This window comes from Bufo gargarizans, chromosome 8, assembly GCF_014858855.1.
Source record: "Bufo gargarizans isolate SCDJY-AF-19 chromosome 8, ASM1485885v1, whole genome shotgun sequence".
NCBI lineage: Eukaryota > Metazoa > Chordata > Amphibia > Anura > Bufonidae > Bufo > Bufo gargarizans.
In genome coordinates this window covers 27,709,369-27,731,915 of record NC_058087.1, presented here as the reverse complement: position 1 = coordinate 27,731,915, position 22,547 = coordinate 27,709,369, and the positions used below count along the sequence as shown (strand labels likewise).

General features: G+C 45.1%; 1 protein-coding gene across 2 annotated transcripts in view; it reads left to right on the top strand.

The window, feature by feature from the left end:
* The window catches only part of TMEM198 (transmembrane protein 198), a 27,235-nt gene extending 4,753 nt beyond the window's left edge, over positions 1–22,482 (top strand). For both annotated transcript variants that reach the window (XM_044304704.1, XM_044304705.1), the window contains exons 2-5: positions 6,834–7,089; positions 8,131–8,706; positions 21,513–21,712; positions 21,974–22,482. In XM_044304704.1, the coding sequence (XP_044160639.1) occupies positions 6,927–7,089; positions 8,131–8,706; positions 21,513–21,712; positions 21,974–22,117 (1,083 nt within the window). In that variant the 5' untranslated portion in view covers positions 6,834–6,926 and the 3' untranslated portion in view covers positions 22,118–22,482. The remainder of the gene's footprint in view (positions 1–6,833; positions 7,090–8,130; positions 8,707–21,512; positions 21,713–21,973) is intronic.
* The last annotated feature ends 65 nt before the right edge of the window (positions 22,483–22,547 follow it).

The window sequence follows — 22,547 nt, the reverse complement described above, 5'->3', positions numbered from 1 at the left end:
CCTCATGTTGCAGCATGCTAATGCACGGCCCCATATTGCAAGGATCTGTACACAATTCCTGGAAGCTGAAAACATCCCAGTTCTTGCATGGCCAGCATACTCACCGGACATGTCACCCACTGAGCATGTTTGGGATGCTCTGGATCGGCGTATACGACAGTGTGTTCCAGTTCCTGCCAATATTCTGCAACTTCGCACAGAGGAGTGGACAAGCATTCCACAGGCCACAATCAGCAACCTGATCAACTCTATGCGACGGAGATGTGCTGCACTGCGTGAGGCAAATGGCGGCCACACCAGATACTGACTGGTTTTCTGCTCCTCAGTAAGGCAAAACTGTGCACATTTCAGAGTGGTCTTTTATTGTGGGCAGTCTAAGGCACACCTGTGCAATATTCCTGCTGTCTAATCAGCACCTTGATATGCCACACCTGTGAGGTTGGATGGATTATCTCGGCAAAGGAGAAGTGCTCACTAACACAGATTTGTGAACAATATTTGAGAGTAATGGGTCTTTTGTGTCTGTAGAAAATGTTTCAGATCTTTGAGTTCAGCTCATGCAAAATGGGAGCAAAACCGAAAGTGTTGTGTTTATATTTTTGTTCAGTGTATCTATCTATCTATCTATCTATCTATCTCCTATCTTTCTATTTGTCTATCTATCTCATATCTATCTATCTAATATCAATCAATCAATAAAGTTTTATTGGCAGGTCTAAAATTATACATTAGTATTGCCAAAGCTTGTGGGAAATAGGGGGTTGAGAAATGGGGACACACCCGGGGTCGGCGTATAGGAGTCCGTGGTGTATCATGACTGGGGGGAAGGGGTGTGGACACACAGGCTCCTCTCAGTCTGTGGCAGGCACTGATATATTGTGCTGCTATGTCCACAGTGTTCTCTTCCTCTCCCAGCAGGATGGGCAGTTTCTCTTCCTCCTCCATGGAGCTGAAGTCTGGGCAGAGATCAGAGAGTCTCCTAAAGTGGATGTCCCTCACTGCTGAGTATTTGGGACGGTATATCAGGAAGTGGGCCTCATCCTCCACCGCCTCCATTTGGCACTGCTGGCACAGTCTGCTTTCTCTAGGCATGTAGCTCTGTCGATGCAATCCGGATTCGACGGCCAGGCTGTGGGCGCTCAGTCTGTAGCGGCTCAGGATTTTCCGGTCTCTGGGGTTCACTAGTTTCTCCAGATATGGGGCCAGTTTGTAGTCTCTCTGCAGGCTCTGGTACACCATCAGCTTCTGGGATACTCTCACCTCCTCCCTTATTCACTGACGTATTCCTCTTGTCTCTTGTTTACTGTGTTCCTGATCCCAGCTTTTGTGAGGTGGCGTGGGGTGATTATCTGGTCGGGCTGGGTTTCAGTAAGTTGATTTGGGGGCTTTGCCTTGCTGGGATCCCTTGGTGTAGCAAGGCTTTATGGTGATGGGAGCCTTCACTACTACCATGTAGATGGCCTCAGAATGATAGCACCCTCTTCTGGATTGTAAAGTGTAGAAGGAATCTGCCCAGCTCCCCTCGACAGGCACTGTTAGAGGTGCTCCGATGGACCTGGAGGAGATGCTTACAGAATTCCAGGTGGAATATTTCTGTTGGGGGGGCTGGAATCCCATCTTGACCAGTTGGGGTACGTGTGAGGGCCCCAGACTTCATTGCCATACAGGAGGACTGGTGCAATGATAGAGTTAAAGATTTTAAGCCAGACCCTCACGGGTGCTTTGAGGTTGTATAGTCGTCTTCTGATGTTGTAGACGGTCTTGCCTGCTTGTCTTTCAGCTCCTCAATAGCTGATTTGAAGTTCCCAGTTTGGTCAATTATCAGGCCCAGGTAGGTGTACCTGTTGGTGGCTGTAAGAGGGCGGTTGTGTAGCGTGAAGGTGGGGGCCTGGCTGACTTTGTTTTCCTTCTCTGGAACACCATAGTGCTGGTCTTTTTTAAATTGATGGGAAGGGCCCATGTGGTGCTGAATTTCTCCAGAATGACTAGCTGGTCTTGGAGACCTTTCTCACTTAGTGATAGTAGGAGAAGGTCATCCGCATACAGGAGAAATTTCACCTCAGTGTCATGGAGGATGAGACCTGGTGTTGAGGAGGACTTCAGAGCCGCTGTCAGCTCGTTGATGTAAATGTTAAAGAGAGTTGGACTGAGGCTGCAGCCCTGTCTGACTCCTCGGCTCTGCTGGAAGTAAGCCGTTCTTTTCCCATTTACCTTCACGCTGCATCGGTACTCGGTGTAGGAGCTTTTGATGGCGTTGTATGTCTTTCCTCCTATTCCGCTCTCCAATAGCTTCAGGAGCAATCCTGGGTGCCACACCGAGTCAAAGGCCTTTTTGAAGTCCATGAAACAAGCGTATATCTTTCCCTGCTTTGTGTTGTGGACATGGCTCTGGATGAGGTGGTGCAGGGTGTAGACGTGGTCTGTGGTGCGGTGGTTTGGCATGAACCCTGCTTGGCTTTTACTGAGTACATTGTGCTGGGTGAGAAAGCCGAGGAATCTCTGGTTCAGGATACTGTTAAATAGTTTCCCCAGATTGCTGCTGACACATATCCTTCGGTAGTTGGACTGGTCATACCTGTCCCCGCTCTTGTGTATTGGGGTTATGACACCATGGTTCCAGGCTTGGGGGAAGTAGCCAGCGCTTAGCACAATGTTGTACAGTTGTGCTATGGCTGCCTGTATTGCTGGTGGGCTGTACTTAATCATTTCGGGTGGGATGCCATCTGTGCTGCTGGCTTTCTTACTGCTTATGGTTGATATTCTCTCTGATATCTCCTGCAGTGTTATGAGTGAGTCTAACGGGTTTTGGAAATCTTTAAGTATCTCTTCCATGTTCTTCAGTTTTGACCTCATTTGTTCTTGGTCTGGGTTACGTTCTTCTTTCAGGATGTCTCTGTAGAGGTCTACGAAATACTGGAGCCAGATGTTGCCGTTCTGAATATGGAGGTTGTTTCTCTTCTCATTTGTGCCCAGGTGGTTCCATAGTTCCCAGAAGGAGTTATCTTGGAGGGCATCTTCAAGCTGTGTAAGTTTGGTTAAGGTATATTCTTGCTTTTTTTCTTCTGAGGAGGGTTTTGTATTGCCTCTGCGTTGTGTCGTAGACTTCCCGCATGGTTGGTGTTGTTGGGATCTTTATGCTTTTTATTTGAGGCCAATCTTAAAGGGAACCTGTCACGAGGATTTTAGGTATAGAGCTGAGGACATGGGCTGCTAGATGGCCGCTAGCACATCCGCAATATCCAGTCCCCATAGCTCTCTGTGCTTTTATTGTGTCAAAAAAACGATAATATAGATATGTAAATTAATAGATGAGTCCTGTCTCCTCCATGCTTGAGAGATGAGCCCAGCCACACCCACGGTGAAGGAGCCTAGCACCACCCCACATCCTCCAAATCTCCTCCTTGACCCCCGATGTCACAAAGCTAGAGCACCATAATCTCGCAATGCGCGAGCTAGCGCATTCGCAGTTCGTTCCCTGAGGCTAAGGCCAGCACAAGTAAGGAACACTATGCCGACACTGCGCATGCGCTAGCTGGCGCATCGCAAGATGATGGTGCTCTACCTTTGTGACGTCGCGGAGCAAGGAGGAGATTCGGAGTATGCGGGGCGGTGCTGGGTTCTTTCACAGTGGGCGTGGCTGGGTTCTGGAAACGTTAGAAGCCTCATTTACATATATATAAAATTGTTTTTTGGACACAATAAAAGCACAGAGAGCTATGGGGACTGGGTATTGCGGATGTGCTAGCAGCCCATGTCCTCAGCTCAATACCTAAAATCCAGGTAACAGGTTCCCTTTAAGGTCTTCCGTACAGCTCTGCACTCCTCAGCAAACCAAGTGTTGGGGTTATCTTCTTTTTGCTTCAGGTGGCTATACTTTTTCAGGTCAGCCATTTCTGCCATGGTGTAAAATATATTATTAAGATCTCTTACAGCTTGATTGACTCCTTCTGGGTTTATCTCAAACACCTTGTTGTTGAAGTAGTAGAGCATCCCTTGGATTTCTGGTTTATTGTGCACCTGTTTATATTTCTGAGCCGATGTCTTGGACCACTTATAAGATGGAGGTAGTGTGAAGAGCCCGGCCTGCTGAAGTATTTGTCCTGGTGGTTTGTTTGTGGACTTAAAATATAGGGATGTTTGGTTGTGATCAGACAAGTGCGATTGTGGGCTGACTATGAAGCCCCCAATGTTTGTGGGGTCCATGTCTGTGATGGCGTAGTCCACTACGCTGCTACCCACATGGGAGTTTAATGTAGTCCTTCCTAGAAAGTCTCCCTTGGTGCGACCGTTGAGGATGTGGAGTCCTAGGTTTCGGCAAAGATTCAACAATTTTTGGCCACTTTTATTTACTGCGCTGTCGTTACTGTTCCTGTCTGTATGTCCAGAGCTGTCGCTGTCGGTCTGTGCTTCGTATATATATAGATGTTTCCATCTGTGGTCAGGTAGTCTCTTTCCCTGCCTGTTCTGACATTGAGATCTCCCATGATAAGGACTTTGCCCAGGGTTTGATAGTGGACGGCTTCCCTTTGCAGGATCTCAAAGCATTCTGGGTTGTAGTAGGGGGACTCAGGTGGTCGTATGTAGGTCGCACAGAGGTAGATGTCGGACTGGGAGGTGAGGATGGAGCGGTCTATTCTGATCCAGATGTGGATGTTTCCCCGTTTCACTGGTCTGATCTGCTCATGGAGCTCCACTTTATACTACACTAATATTCCTCCCGAACAGCGGCCAAGTTTGGTGGTTTTATTTTTCAGGGCCGGGACAGAGATTTCCCTGTATCTAGTGGGTGCCAGGGACTCGCTCTCTGCCTTAGTCCATGTTTCTAGAAGAATTTCAATGTCGATGTTTCTCAAACTCTGGGTGAAGTCTGGATCATTTACTTTACATCCAAAGGCTGACGCGTTCAGACCTTGGATGTTCCAGCTGCTGATTATAAAGGATGTCATAGCGGGTTCCTTATACCTTGTAATGAGCAGGTTTCATAAGACGAGCTGGGGGTCTGACTGGTTCTGGTATGATAGATAAGGCTTGTGTTGTCCAGTCACTTGAATGTTCTACATAAAGTTCTGAGCAGGTTTTTTATCTCGTCTAGGTCTCTGCTCTGTATTTCTCTGTGTGAGGCGGGTGGTTTCCTCCATGGTTTTTGCCTCTGGTGGCCCGCGTTGGGGTACAGGGCCTTGTTTCCTGTTTGTGGTGTGGCGTTTGATACTTGAGGTCTTTGTGTTGTCGGTGGACTTTCCCTGTTGTCTCCAAATTGGCCTGTGTAGGGTCTAGGCCGAGGGGTTCTGTTTAGTACAATGTCCTTCATTTCTTTGGCCAGGAGGCTGACTCCTTGCTTATTGAGGTGTTTGCTGTCATATAGATGTAGGCAGTTGATGGCGGGGTGTTGTGCCAGGGTGACGTTTGGCACAGAGCTGATCTTAGCTGCTAGTTCAGTGTTAATGGTTTGGATGGTATCGTTGGGCACATCCTTTCTGGGCAGCAGGGATGACACTATTATTTTACTGGCTGGGAACTTCTGTTGTGCAGTGTTTGCCAGCTGGGTCAGCTGTTCCGCGAACTGCTGCTGATGGTCTTGAAGGTTGTTTGTACCCGTATGTATGATGATATTGGTTGGATCTATATATCTATCTATCTATCTATCTATCTCATATCTATCTATCTATCTATCTATCTATCTCATATCTATCTATCTATCTATCTATCTATCTATCTATCTATCTATCTATCTCATATCTATCTATCTCATATCTATCTATCTATCTATCTATCTATCTATCTCATATCTATCTATCTATCTCATATCTATCTATCTATCTATCTATCATCTATCTATCTATCTATCTATCTATCTATCTATCTCATATCTATCTATCTATCTATCTCATATCTATCTATCTATCTATCTATCTATCCCATATCTATCTATCTATCTATCTATCTATCTATCTATCTATCTATCGCTTATTGTTGCACTGTGACATACCTCAGATGGTGGGTGTTGGGCGAGTACAGACACAATGGTTGATGAGCTTGGGGTCACACAGCGGGGGTCACACAATGGGTGAGGGGCTCAGAAGTCACAGGCAGGGTATTGTATTCATCAGCATGGATGTTTGGGGTCTGTGTTCTGCATGATGTATATACTGACGTCCTGCACCACCCTATATACTCATGTGCCCCTGGCATCACAGTGCTGGGTTATCCCTGTGCTGTGCCAGCTCAGTTCACAGCTCTGCCCGGCACAAGAGGCTTTCTGCCATCACAGGAGGGTTTCAAGTGTAATCCCAATGAAGGAGGAGGAGAGACGGGCTGTACCTACAGAGGGAGCCGCGGGTGAAGCTATGAATGCCAGGCACGGGGCTGGGCATATTTAAATATCTAATCTACAGTACTTTGTATAACACCTCTTGGGGGGTGCCAAATGACTCGCTCAGCTTGGTTATGTTGATATATGACTGTGGAATGTATGTAAACTGTAGTCTGTTTCCAAGGGCAACCTTTAGAATTTTGAAAACAGCTTTGGTTGTGACTAGAGAACAAGATATGAGATATGGGGTTATGGCGGTTAGTGCACAGGTAAATGCCATTTTACCTAGATTTCTACAGTTTTTTAGCTCATTGACATAAACTTGGGCAGTAAAATTAATATAAATGCGATGGCTTCTCCTTCTTTCCCGTACTCCTAGAATTATCTAGCGTCTTTTCCATCCTGCAGCTTCCTGTTCCTGGAAATCTTGTCTACCGTGCGGCTCATCCTGACTGCTCCATTGTGTCGCCGGCACGCTGCGCTTCTATGGACCCTTTAACCCTTTCCACGCTCCTCTCTCTAGGACTGGTGACGAGTCGCGGCGTGGAGACGGAGACCTAATGCAGAGAAGACGCTGAGGTGGGCCGCAGGACATCGGGGGTCTCCTACTGAAGATATGACCGCCACTATGCAAGCCTTTCACTTCAAGCAGTTTGCCCCTGAGCCGGGGCAGGACTGGCCTCCCTCCTGTGAGCAGGAGATAGAGCGGAGGTACCAGGTCGTCCCTTCCGTCGTCTGCGCGATGTGTTGCCTTTTCGGAATTATCTATTGTTTCTTTGGTAAGTGACCCATGGGCAGGATTTAAAGGGCGTCTATCAGCAGTTTTGTACCTCTGACACTGGCTGACCTGTTACATGTGCACTTGGCAGCTGAAGGCATCTGTGTTGGTCCCATGTTCATATGTGCCGGCATTGCTGAGAAAAATGATGTTTTAACATATGCAAATGAGCCCCTAGGAGCAACGGGGGCGTTACCATTACACCTAGAGGCTCTGCTCTCTCTGCAGCTGCCGCAGTTTGATTGACAGGACCAGGCAGTGTAAATCAAAATGAGGAAAGTGCAGTAGTTGCCCACAGAGCAGAGGCTCTAGGTGTAATGGTAACGCCCCCGTTGCTCCTAGTGGCTCATTTGCATATATTAAAACATAATTTTTCTCAGCAATGCGGGCACATACAGACATGGGACCAACACAGATGCCTTCAGCTGCCGAGCGCACATGTAATAGGTCAGCCAGTGTCATAGGTGCAAATCTGCTGACAGATGCCCTTTAAGTGTGATCACTGTGTTTAGGTTTGCTGTCAGTGAATGGAAACATTCTCATTTACCTGTCCTGATAATTTCACACCTGTGTAGTTCTGTTTGAACTCTCTCCATTTCCACCAGGCATGAACAGGATGTGTCTCCGCCATCTGAGGATATAGAACTATGTTTCCATTCACTGAGGAGAAGCAGAGGTTTTGAACACCATAGGGAATCGAAGCACAAAATATGTTAGGAAGTGATATAAAGAATTCTGCTGACTGTCAAGACTGATGTGTAGAGGCGGATCTGACAGACGCAAGCAGACGGTCTAACCCGCGACGCCATAGTGTCATGCTCTCTGCAGCGTTGCATTGTGGGAGATGTAGTTTCTGCATCGCCCTGTAAAGACACTGTTCCAGCAGGGGAATCCAGTGACATTTCAGATTATGTAACCTGAGAGCTTCCAGCATGCCAGCAGAGCGTAGCTTTGGATGTAACTGGAGTATAATACATTGTATGTAGACTGAAGCGCCATATTGTCCATGTATAATGACTATGTCATCCTTCTGTCCCTCCAGGCTACCGGTGCTTCAAGGCTGTCATGTTCCTGACGGGTCTCATGTTTGGCTCTGTGGTCATCTTCATGCTATGCTACAAGGAACGGGTCCTGGACACTCAGCTGAGTGTGGAAGCCAGCGTGGGCATTGGCCTTGGGATTGGCATCTTGTGTGGCCTGGTGACCATGCTGGTGAGGAGCGTGGGACTGTTCATGGTGGGCCTACTGCTCGGACTGCTCCTAGCCATAGCCACGCTGATAGTCATGGAGCAGTTCTACCACCCGCGCACTGTCTGGGTCCCGGTGGCCCTGCTTCTGGGGATCGGGATGATGTTTGCAGTGCTAACCCTACAGTGGCAGCGCTTCTTCACCACCCTCTCCACTGCCGTCTTCGGCAGCGCCATCATGACAGTGACTGTGGATTACTTCATCGAGCTCTTTCTGCTGGTGCAGTACGTGTACCAGCGCATGAAGGTGGACCCTCCGCAGCCCATGTGCTGGTACAGCTGGGTTATTCTCGGCATCTGGCCCGTACTTAGTTTACTGGGAGTCCTGGTCCAGTGGAAAGTGACGGCCGAGGGATACTCACACACAGAAGGTAGGTACCAAGCCGTTCATCATTTAAAGGAACATTGCCCATGAATATCTCATCTGAAGCATCATATGAAGATGGGACCACGAATGATCCACGGTGACACTCGAAGGAATGGTCACTTCATTTTCAGAATTGCCCATCACTGTTGTCATCTAATAGGTTCGAAGTCAATGTTAAGTGCAATTCTCCTGTAAGCCTTCAGACCGTATTCACACATGGTGATATTTTTACCATCATCTTGATAATGGTCAAGGTTTTTTCTCAGTTTTGCAGCAGTGAAACGATATGACAACGACTTCCATAGTATGGCTCCACCTGGTGTTCAATGTGTATAGCAATGTGCACGTCCACCTAATGAACCGAGTACTGGTGGTCACACATGCTCAGTCCCTCACCGGACACTAAGGCCAATAGAAACATCTTTTTGTCCTGCCTGTCAGGGAAGGAGCAGAATCTCACATTAAGGCTACATGCACACAACCGTATGTGTTTTGCGGTCTGAAAATTGCGGATCCGCAAAAAAAAAAATTTTTTTTTTTTGCGGATCCTTTGTAACAATGCCTAAAATGGACAAGAATAGGACATGTTCTATTTTGTTTTTTTTGCGGGGCTACGTTCCGGACATACTGATGCGGACAGCACACACAGTGCTGCCTGCATTTTTTGCGGAGCTGTTGAAATGAATGGGTCTGCATCCTATCCGCAAAAAAAACGGAACGGACACGGAAACAAACAACGTTCATGTGCATGTAGCCTAACATGGCAGTATACCCAAGAGAACTCCTCCTGGAGGGGAGGGAAGAAGGGACTGTATTGTCAGTTGCCAGAGGGGGAAGGAGACCGATTCTTTATAGGTAGTTTTGAGGTAGAAACACTGCAGCTTACTTTATAGAAGCATTTCAGGACTTGAAGGGGTTGTCTCATTTATAGACCCTTTCCATTTGGTCTGTTTAGACACCATAGAGGGGGTTCTTACCTCCTCTTAGTTTACTATACCCACATCTAACTAAGGCTACCTTCACATCTGCGTTGTTAATTCCGTTTTTGAGATCCGGCAGAGGCTCTCAAAACCGGAATTAAATGTATTCATGCCATTTAATATATCCGGATCCATCCGTTTTGGCCGGATCTGGTTGTATTAAATCAAAACTGAACAAACCGGAACTAGTATGAAAAACATTTGTAAGTCAATGGACGCCAGATCCTTTTTTTTTTCACTAATAGTAGATATCCCCCACCGATGTCAGTTCCTCTGTAGATCTCTAAAGGACTTTTGAAAAATAAAAACACTGTAAGAACGCCATAAAAAAACATAATTGAACCAAAAAATGCAACGAAAAAAAAAGAAGAAAGGAATAAAAAAAATTTAGATTTATATAGCTAACATCTGCTTTTTTTTAGACTAAAAAAGAAAATTGATAAAAGCGCCAAAAAAACGGACTTAAAATCTGCTCTTGTTGTTTGCCTTCAGCGCCTATGCATCTCCATGGTAACAGACTACAAACACACTCTGTGTAGTCTGATCCTGCAGTCATGATAGATTAGCAAGCTATAGACGACAGATGGCTAGTGATATCACTGCAGGAGCAGACTACACGGAGCTTGCTTGTAGTTTCTTACCATGAAAGCATATAATTCTGCGTAGGAGCTGCATACACCAATGGATGGACTTTTAACTGCGGCTGTTACCACTTTAGGTTTAGCGGGTGAACTTTCCCTTCAAAGGGTTTTTCCCACCATAGTACTCATGACATAGTTGGGGGTCCACAGCCCTTCTGTAACTCCCATAGATTTGAATGAAGGGTGACGCTAGCGGACCCTTGATTTTCTGGTAAGGGGGAGTACCTGAGGCTTTTCTGCCTTGTAGCCTTATATCCTGCTATCATCAAAATGTCTCAGTAGTGCAGCCTGGGGCTTTGGGGCTGTAGCTTCTCTGCCTAGGAGTAAAAAGATATTCCAAAACAGTTTTCATACTTTTATAAGTTTCTTCTGGTTAGAAACATTCCAGGATTTACAAAATCACCTTTATTTTTGTGTTTTTCCTGTGCCATAAATACTAGAATTAAATAATAACAGAAATTGCAATTATGTAGCGATAGTAATGAACTGGTATCGCCCTCCGGTGGATTCTTCTACACCCGGGAGGGGACTTTCAATCAGAGTAATTTAATCTGCATTGTTGTTCAGTTCATTACAATACAAATAGGGCTTCACCTTCCTCTAGTGCTCACAGAGCGCCACCACCAGGCTGTAGAGATGTACTGCACCACAATGAATTTGTATGTCATTTAATATTATTATCTGGGGGTCCCAAGATGATGTAACATCAGCTTATCATCATGGGGACCTTTGGCCTAATAATACACTGACTCCCTGTAGAGTAGAGATCACTTTAGACGGATAACACTTAAATATACATATACTCTGGAACTCGCTACACCAACATATCAGACTCTCACCGACAGTGGAATCCTTCAAAAGAAACCTGAAAACCCACCTCTTCAGACAAGCCTACAACCAGTGACCCTGCTGCCTCTATACCGCCATGACCAACTTCACCCGCACCTACTGTGTCCTTCTCCCATACCATGTAGATTGTAAGCCTCGCGGGCAGGGCCCTCTCTCCTTCTGTACCAGTCTGTAACTCGTCTTGTTTATGATTAGTGCAACTGTCTGTATTATGTATGTGCACCGCTTATCATATGTACAGCGCTATGGAATGAATGGCGCTTTAATAATAAATAATAACAATAAAATAATAATATAGATAACACAGGATCCATCAAAAGCTTACTTACTCCCCCTCATTGCACAATGAACTCTGCACAGGTCACAGAACAAGCTCACAACACTTCCCTGTAGAAGTCATCTCCTGTCTATGGTCAATGTGGCTGCTGTTAAGCATATCTCAAAATGTCAGACAAGAATGCCGCCCCTACATGTACCTAAAATAAAATACTGTATACCTGCAATCAGAAATTAAAAGCAGGTTACAAAAATTGAAAATCTATCTACAGTCGTGGCCAAAAGTTTTATGAATGACACAAATATTAGTTTTCACAAAGTTTGCTGCTAAACTGCTTTTATATCTTTGTTTCAGTTGTTTCTGTGATGTAGTGAAATATACATGACATTTATGCAAAGAGTCAGTATTTGCAGTGTTGGGCCTTCTTTTTCAGGACCTCTGCAATCCGACTGGGCATGCTCTCAATCAACTTCTGGGCCAATTCCTGACTGATAGCAGCCCATTCTTTCATAATCACTTCTTGGAGTTTGTCAGAATTTGTGGGTTTTTGTTTGTCCACCCGCCTCTTGAGGATTGACTCAATGGGATTAAGATCTGGGAAGTTTCCAGGTAATGGACCCAAAATGTCAACATTTTGGTCCCCGAGCCACTTAGTTAACACTTTTGTCTGATGGCACGGTGCTCCATCGTGCTGGAAAATGCATTGTTCTTCACCAAACTGTAGTTGGATTGTTGGAAGAAGTTGCTGTTGGAGGGTGTTTTGGTGCCATTCTTTATTCATGGCTGTGTTTTTGGGCAACATTGTGAGTGAGCCCACTCCCTTGGATGAGAAGCAACCCCACACATGAATGGTCTCAGGAGGCTTTACTGTCTTTTCTTCTCCGGACAAGCCTTTTTCCTGATGCCCCAAACAATCGGAAAGAGGCTTCATCGGAGAATATGACTTTGCCCCAGTCCTCAGCAGTCCATTCACCATATTTTCTGCAGAAGATCAATCTGTCCCTGATGTTTTTTTGGGAGAGAAGTGGCTTCTTTTCTGCCCTTCTTGACACCAGGCCATCTTCCAAAAGTCTTCGCCTCACTGTGCGTGCAGATGCGCTCACACCTGCCTGCTGCCATTCCTGAGCAAGCGCTGCACTGGCGGCACTCCGATCCCGCAGCTGAATCCTCGTTAGGAGACGATCCTGGCGCTTGCTGGACTTTCTTGGACACCCTGAAGCCTTCTTAACAAGAATTGAACCTCTTTCCTTGAAGTTCTTGATGATCCTATAAATTGTTGATTGAGGTGCAATCTTAGTAGCCACAATATCCTTGCCTGTGAAGCCATTTTTATGCAAAGCAGTGATGGCTGCACGCGTTTCTTTGCAGGTCACCATGGTTAACAATGGAAGAACAATGATTTCAAGCATCACCCTCCTTTTAACAGGTCAAGTCTGCCATTTTAACCCAATCAGCCTGACATAATGATCTCCAGCCTTGTGCTCGTCAACAGTCTCACCTGAGTTAACAAGACGATTACTGAAATGATCTCAGCAGGTCCTTTAATGACAGCAATGAAATGCAGTGGAAATGTTTTTGGGGGATTAGGTTAATTTTCATGGCAAAGAAGGACTATGCAATTCATCTGATCACTCTTCATAACATTCTGGAGTATATGCAAATTGCTATTATAAAAACTTAAGCAGCAACTTTTACAATTTCCAATATTTATGTAATTCTCAAAACTTTTGGCCACGACTGTAGTTTTAATTAGTATTGGAGAATATATGTAACATATTCCCTTTGATGTCAGTTTTCTGATGTTATTGTTGATTTTGGATTACAAATGAGATTATGGTTCCCGTGTAGATTAAGGATTGAGATGTTTGGCTCTGCAGGTGAAGCAGGGATTAGAGAAAGATGAGTTTGCTAAAGCCCCCCCCCCCCCCCCCCCCCACATATAGTTACGATACTCATTATTCACACCATCGTCCCCATAGACAAGAACGCAGCCATGTCTTTTCAATGAAGGGAGGGAATCAAGCCACAGTCAGACTCCTCTGGTGGAGAAAAAGGACCGAGCATGCTGCAATCCAACATGCCCAATTCTTCTACATCGGCCCTCTGATGACCCTCATACACATTGGTTGGTCGTCCCACCCTGTCCCTATGAGTGGCTTTAAATGACCCACTTTTAATTAGACCTGAGAAACTGTTTACTGTCACTCACAGATCCCTCATTGCACTGTTCCAGTACTGAGATATTCCGATCCCCGGCGTGTGGCATCCAGATGGGGTCACGTGCACCGATGCAGCCATTCACTGGTCTCAGTGGTGACGTGTCCCCCGGCGGCACATGACCACAGAGTCATACAGCAGGGAGTGGATTTTTACGTTACATTAAACACTATTCTAATTAAAATTGGGTTGGTGGAGGGCAGAAAATCACTATCGGCAAGATCAACCCTACAAAACCAGACATAATGCCTCACAGGGTTGAGCCTGCTGGCCACAAGCATAGCTTTGCTATGCAGATCGTCCTCTCGTCTGTCGATGCAGTTACCGCACCTGCGCCATGCATTCTGCAATCAGCACATTCGCAGTACATCTACATCTGAGGATAACCGTGCATGCACCAGTGGTGGAAAGTATGGCTCAGGTCCAGGATTACAGGGCCAAATAAGGGGATGCTGATGGTGCTTGGCCCTGTCAGTCAAGGGAAGGAGTCATCTTTGCACAGTAGAGAACCTAAGGTGCATCCAACGACTTGGGCTCACCCTTCGGTGCACTTAAGCCCCCCTTTGCATATAAATTAAAAGAAGGATTTTCAATTAAAATAGATTTAAAATTTCATGGTAAATAATTTCTTAATTTATCTTTACAGCCGTCAGAGTTCGGATTTTCTCATACAGTTGTCACGGGCGGTCCCCCGACAGGTGGCAGGAGATCTGTGAGACTGGCAACACGTGGTTTGATCTGACATGTTTTCCGTTTGGATCAAATGACGTCTGTGTTGTTTCTGGTGCCTGCCTCACCTTCTTTCCCCAGGTGTGGCTATTAGGGTCATTTTAACCTTCTCTATTTATAGTTGCTTCTCCCACAATGCTGTGCGGTTTATAGCTTCTGTTTGGATAGATTGTGGTTGGATCTCGGCTGAGTTCCTGGTGCTTCCATTGCTACTTTGAAGTTAAAAGGGTTTGTCAGGGTTCAGAGCTGAACCCGAATATACCTCCATTTTCACCCAGGCAGCCCCCCTGACTGCACTAAATCGCGCAGGGCAAAGGCATTTTTTTGAGATCCGGTGACGTACCGGGCTCTCCGTGGGGCTGCCAGGAAGCCTGGTGACGTCACCGGCACTGATGGGCAGGCTTTAGCGCTGCCCTAGCCAGTAAAATGGCTAGGGCAGCGCTAAAGCCCGCCCATCAAAGCAGGTGACGTCACCGAACACACTGCCGGGCGGAAGCTTCCACCCGGCAGTGTGATTGTAAACAGAAGAGCCCTTGCCCTGCGCAATCTAGCGCAGGGCAAGGGAGCGCATCGGAGCATGAGATGCTCCGATGCTAACATCAGGTGGGCTGCCTGGGTGAAAATATGGGTATGTCCGGGTTCAGCTCCGAACCCGGACAACCCCTTTAAGTCTTTCCTTTACCTTTTGTATTTTGTTTGGGTTCTGTGTGTTGCATTTGCCTATTGTTTGTATTAGGCCTGAAGGAGACTCCTGTTCGTCCTTCCTTTTGGAGGAACAGATAGTCTTGTCCCTGCCATTAGCACCAGGGTCCTATAGGGCTTGATAGGACTCTAGGTATTCCTGCATATGAACTCACTTACCTTTGGGGTCTGTTCATACTAGTAGTCAGTCAGGATTTTGGTTAGGGTTTTCACTAGGAGGTGTCCATCTTCCTTCCCTAGTTCTCAGGCCTGATTCCCTGTTCCCTCCTATGCTCAGTGTGGTGTTTCCCTCCCACACCGAAGCGTGACAATAGTGCTCCAAATCCACTGCAGCCACCACTAGAGGGAGCTTGCTGCATGTATATTTATACATTAAATGTCGTATGCTGTGAGCTCCCCCTAGTGGTGGCTGCTGGCAAGCAGAATTTTATCGTGTAGATTTGGAGCTCTGTCGTTCTGACCTCCATAAAGCTACACTAGGACCTGAATCTGCACAGAATTTTGGATCTTAAATCAACACATTAGACTTAAAAACCCATTTACTATCACTGACAAAAATTGATAGCGTTGAGAAGTGCAGAAATAACGATCACAGAGAAAATAATGACTTTTCGTATAAAACTTTACTTTTACTTCTCGATATTAAAGTGGGGTCACAGTAGGTGACAGCGAGGGCTTAGCCACCGAGAGGTGGGGTCGCCCCTTTCGGAGCGGGTGCTCCGCCTTTAGGCAGGGATAGTATTTTCAGGGATTCATAAGGGAAAGACCCCCCCCCCCCCTCACTCTTCTCGTTTGCCAAAGCATCCAAGCCCTTTGGTCTTCAAAACTGTAAGTTGTTGAATCTTTAATTACTTGGATGATACTATCCTTGACCACATCCAAAGTAAGGCTCTGCTCTTCTTATGTGGCACAATACGTCATCAATTATTGTATACATTGTGGGGTATCACTTTAATATCGAGAAGTATAAGTTAAGTTTTATACGGAAAGTCATTATTTTCTCTGTTATAGTAAAAAACCCATTTAACTTATTAAAATTATTCCGTTTAGCTTTCTGCTTGCATTAGGTAGGAGTAATACCTCCAAAGCATAACGGGCCAATTGACCCCCTGGAATATTATACTGGACGTATTCCTACATAGAAAACATTAATTCACCATCACGATCCCGCTTTAATTAGTCTTCATGCTTTGCTCGCCTCTCCTGCTGCCTTCTATTTGCAGGAAGACGTCGGGGTGCCCTCCCTATTACTCTGCGGTGACCCCCCCTTAACAGAGCACTTATACTATCACATAGGAACTGGTAAAAGAGACGGCAGCGCGCGGTGTAATAGAAATATCGCTTTTTCTTTAGTCGGAACTTACTTAAACGACGTTTTATCACATAGAAGGATAAAGAGATTTGTTTCCTAATGAAAGCAACGGCGGAGTCTGCGCTGAGCTTCCACATCATTCATTATCACCATGCCTGTCTGCCCAGTTCCTGTTTTCCTGCTCATCTCTTCCATTTTCAAATGGTTAACTGCAGAAGGGGCGTGGTTTAGACTACAAGGCGGGGCTAAAAGGGTGTTTCCTGGACTTTAATAGCTCCTGCTGCAGCCAGTTGTCTTCACTGGTCCAACCAGTATTTGGCTAGTGTGGAAGGGGAGAGGGGGGGAGGAGGCTCCTGCTGCAGCCGGTAGTCTTACAGCCTGTCACAGGATTGTGAGGAGAAGCAGAGGGGACATGATTAAGCTCCTGAGATGCCTTCAGAAGAATGCTTTATATAGTTCTTAGTTTTAATTGCTATGTAAGACAACGTTGGATCAAAGGAAGGAAGAAGATTGACGGATTACGCAAATTTTTAGTGTCCGTTTAAAGGAACTGGATTTAAAGGAGTTGCGCCATGATATCATCGTATCCTCTATCCACAAGCTTGGGAATAAGCATCTCATTGATGGGGGTCTTAACGATGATTTCAAGAAGATAGTTTGAGTGGTCGAACCCCCGACGATCAGATACGTATCCCTTATCCTTTGATATCAAAGCACAACCCCTTTAAACAGGCAGGAAGTGGCAAGGATCTGTAAGAGGAGTATTCATTTTTAAGCCATTTTACACCTTTTTTTAAACATTGTTTTCTTGGTTAGACGACTCATTATATGTATATGTACATTGTACAGCTAGTATAACCTGGGTACATAGTGATATGGAGCATGCTGGTATAACCTGGGTATCTCCTGTACATAGTGATATGGAGCATGCTGGTATAACCTGGGCATCTCCTATATATAATTATATATGTACAGCTGGTATAAGTTATACATCTTCTTGTATATAGTGATATGGACCATGCTGGTATAACCTGGGTATCCTTTGTATATAATTATATATATACAGCTGGTAAAAGTTATACATCTTCTTGTATATAAATAGCAGCATGGTGGCTCAGTGGTTAGCACTGGTGCCTTACAGCGCTGGGATCCTAGGTTTGAATCTGACCAGGAACAACATCTGCATGGAGTTTGTATGTTCTCCCCATGTTTGAGTGGGTCTCCTCCGGATACTCCGGTTTCCTCCCATACTCCAAAGACAGACTGATAGGGAACTTAGATTGTGAGCCCCATTGGGGACAGTTGGATGATAATATCTGTAAAGTTCTGCAGAATATAGTAGCGCTATATAAGTACATTAAATAAATATTGATATGGACCATGCTGGTATAACCTGGGTATCCTTTGTATATAATTATATACAGTACAGACCAAAAGTTTGGACACACCTTCTCATTCAAAGAGTTTTCTTTATTTTCATGACTATGAAAATTGTAGATTCACACTGAAGGCATCAAAACTATGAATTAACACATGTGGAATTATATACATAACAACAAAGTGTGAAACAACTGAAAATATGTAATATTCTAGGTTCTTCAAAGTAGCCACCTTTTGCTTTGATTACTGCTTTGCACACTCTTGGCATTCTCTTGATGAGCTTCAAGAGGTAGTCACCTCAAATGGTCTTCCAACAGTCTTGAAGGAGTTCCCAGAGATGCTTAGCACTTGTTGGCCCTTTTGCCTTCACTCTGCGGTCCAGCTCACCCCAAACCATCTCGATTGGGTTCAGGTCCGGTGACTGTGGAGGCCAGGTCATCTGGCGCAGCACCCCATCACTCTTCTTCATGGTCTAATAGCCCTTACACAGCCTGGAGGTGTGTTTGGGGTCATTGTCCTGTTGAAAAATAAATGATGGTCCAACTAAACGCAAACCGGATGGAATAGCATGCCGCTGCGAGATGCTGTGGTAGCCATGCTGGTTCAGTATGCCTTCAATTTTGAATAAATCCCCAACAGTGTCACCAGCAAAGCACCCCCACACCATCACCCCTCCTCCTCCATGCTTCACGGTGGGAACCAGGCATGTAGAGTCCATCCGTTCACCTTTTCTGCGTCGCACAAAGACACGGTGGTTGGAACCAAAGATCTCAAATTTGGACTCATCAGACCAAAGCACAGATTTCCACTGGTCTAATTTTTCCACACATTCCTTGTGTTCTTTAGCCCAAACAAGTCTCTTCTGCTTGTTGCCTGTCCTTAGCAGTGGTTTCCTAGCAGATATTCTACCATGAAGGCCTCATTCACACAGTCTCCTCTTAACAGTTGTTCTAGAGATGTGTCTGCTGCTAGAACTCTGTGTGGCATTGACCTGGTTTCTAATCTGAGCTGCTGTTAACCTGCGATTTCTGAGGCTGGTGACTCGGATGAACTTATCCTCCGCAGCAGAGGTGACTCTTGGTCTTCCATTCCTGGGGCGGTCCGCATGTGAGCCAGTTTCTTTGTAGCACTTGATGGTTTTTCTCACTGCACTTGGGGACACTTTCAAAGTTTTCCCAATTTTTCGGACTGACTGACCTTCATTTCTTAGTAATGATGGCCACTTGTTTTTCTTTACTTAGCTGCTTTTTTCTTGCCATAATACAAATTCTAACAGTCTATTCAGTAGGACTATCAGCTGTGTATCCACCTGACTTCTCCACAACGCAACTGATGGTCCCAACCCCATTTATAAGGCAAGAAATCCCACTTATTAAACCTGACAGGGCACACCTGTGAAGTGAAAACCATTTCAGGTGACTACCTCTTGAAGCTCATCAAGAGAATGCCAAGAGTGTGCAAAGCAGTAATCAAAGCAAAAGGTGGCTACTTTGAAGAACCTAGAATATGATATATTTTCAGTTGTTTCACACTTTTTTGTTATGTATATAATTCCACATGTGTTAATTCATAGTTTTGATGCCTTCAGTGTGAATCTACAATTTTCATAGTCATGAAAATAAAGAAAACTCTTTGAATGAGAAGGTATGTCCAAACTTTTGGTCTGTACTGTATGTACAGCTGGTATAAGTTATACATTTTCTTATATATAGTTATATGGAGCATGCTGGTATAACCTGGGTATCTCCTGTATATAATTATACATGTACAGCTGGTATAAGTTATACATCTTCTGTATACAGCGATATGGAGAATTCTGGTATCACCTCGGTATCTCCTATATATAATTATATATGCACAGTTGGTATAAGTTATATATCTTCTTGTGTATAGTGATATGGACCATGCTGGTATAACCTGGGTATCTCCTGTATATAATTATATATGTACAGCTGGTATGTTATGCATCTACTTGGATATAGTGATATGGACCATGTTGGTATAACCTGGGCATCTCCTGTATATAATTATATATGTACAGCTGGTATAAGTTATACATCTTCTTGTATATACAGGGAGTGCAGAATTATTAGGCAAGTTGTATTTTTGAGGATTAATTTTATTATTGAACAACAACCATGTTCTCAATGAACCCAAAAAACTCATTAATATCAAAGCTGAATATTTTTGGAAGTAGTTTTTAGTTTGTTTTTAGTTTTAGCTATTTTAGGGGGATATCTGTGTGTGCAGGTGACTATTACTGTACATAATTATTAGGCAACTTAACTAAAAACAAATATATACCCATTTCAATTATTTATTTTTACCAGTGAAACCAATATAACATCTCAACATTCACAAATATACATTTCTGACATTCAAAAACAAAACAAAACAAAAACAAATCAGTGACCAATATAGCCACCTTTCTTTGCAAGGACACTCAAAAGCCTGCCATCCATGGATTCTGTCAGTGTTTTGATCTGTTCACCATCAACATTGCGTGCAGCAGCAACCACAGCCTCCCAGACACTGTTCAGAGAGGTGTACTGTTTTCCCTCCTTGTAAATCTCACATTTGATGATGGACCACAGGTTCTCAATGGGGTTCAGATCAGGTGAACAAGGAGGCCATGTCATTAGATTTTCTTCTTTTATACCCTTTCTTGCCAGCCACGCTGTGGAGTACTTGGACGCGTGTGATGGAGCATTGTCCTGCATGAAAATCATGTTTTTCTTACCTTGCAGACTTCTTCCTGTACCACTGCTTGAAGAAGGTGTCTTCCAGAAACTGGCAGTAGGACTGGGAGTTGAGCTTGACTCCATCCTCAACCAAAGAGGCCCCACAAGCTCATCTTTGATGATACCAGCCCAAACCAGTACTCCACCTCCACCTTGCTGGCGTCTGAGTCGGACTGGAGCTCTCTGCCCTTTACCAATCCAGCCATCTGGCCCATCAAGACTCACTCTCATTTCATCAGTCCATAAAACCTTAGAAAAATCAGTCTTGAGATATTTCTTGGCCCAGTCTTGACGTTTCAGCTTGTGTGTCTTGTTCAGTGGTGGTCGTCTTTCAGCCTTTCTTACCTTGACCATGTCTCTGAGTATCGCACACCTTGTGCTTTTGGGCACTCCAGTGATGTTGCAGCTCTGAAATATGGCCAAACTGGTGGCAAGTGGCATCTTGGCAGCTGCACGCTTGACTTTTCTCAGTTCATGGGCAGTTATTTTGCGCCTTGGTTTTTCCACACGCTTCTTGCGACCCTGTTGACTATTTTGAATGAAACGCTTGATTGTTCGATGATCACACTTCAGAAGCTTTGCAATTTTAAGAGTGCTGCATCCCTCTGCAAGATATCTCACTATTTTTGACTTTTCTGAGCCTGTCAAGTCCTTCTTTTGACCCATTTTGCCAAAGGAAAGGAAGTTGCCTAATAATTATGCACACCTGATATAGGGTGTTGATGTCATTAGACCACACCCCTTCTCATTACAGAGATGCACATCACCTAATATGCTTAATTGGTAGTAGGCTTTCGAGCCTATACAGCTTGGAGTAAGACAACATGCATAAAGAGGATGATGTGGTCAAAATACTCATTTGCCTAATAATTCTGCACGTAGTGTAGTGATATGGACTATGCTGGTATAACCTGGGCATCTTTTGATATATACTGTATGTCATATGACTTGTATTCATTTTGCATTCTTACTTTCCCATCAGTTATCATCAGTCGGCAGCAGCGCCGGGTACAACTTATGAAAATAAAGCAGAGAGAGGAGCGTAAGGAGAAAAAGAAGAAGAAGAAGAGACCTCATCATCATCATCCTCACCCGCAGCACAAAACACCGCATCCACCTGAGCCAGCCTTCCGTAGAAAACCTACTCCTATTCGGCGATTTGATGGCGATGTGATCTCCCCGGTGAGTATCGAGAATGTCGGATGTCTGTTAAACAGGGGTTCCACAGACATTCATCTCCCAACCTGTGACTGAAGACGTTGAGAACCTCTGTAGACCCTTTGTTTGAGGAATCGGGACGGGGTCCAAGCCCTGTGGGAGTTCCTTATCTATGCAGATCATTTTTGTCAGGCACAATGTCTTGGGTGCGACTGCTATCTCTGCACCTCCTATAGCTATGCTCCTGGTTTGACTCATTTATTACCTGATCCTGTTTTTCTCCAGAGCTACATTCAGAGTTTTCGAGACCAGCAGTCGGGTTCAACTCGGGGCCGGATGACCGGTGCTCACACAGTGGTGGATTTGGACTATGACTGCGGCTCCAGGGTACCACTTACCTCCGGAGCAGCATCAGCCGTACGAGTATAGCACAGAGCGAGAGGAGCGGGGAGGAAGACCCAGGAGGAAAGGGAATCACAAGAACACACAGACATTGCGCTGTAACAATTCCAACACTGTGACCGTGAGAACCCATCATGACATATTACACGCCGAAGACTCTACAGACGCTGCGTACACTGTGCGACGACTCCCACCTACCTCTTTACAAACACCACACTCATAGACATTCCAACCTACCTCCCTGCGGTCCCACTTCAAGCTCTGATCTCTCCTTACATGGACCTCCATCACCTCTCCCCTCCAAAACTGGATCCACTGGATGAAGGACCATAATGGGAGTCAACCAAACCTGCCCCGTTCCAGTGTCGTGTTTAAGGACGTCTGGGCATGATTCTTTTTCTTGTGCCGATATATGGACAAAGATTTGCTGTGTATATAATCAGTCAAAAAAAATATT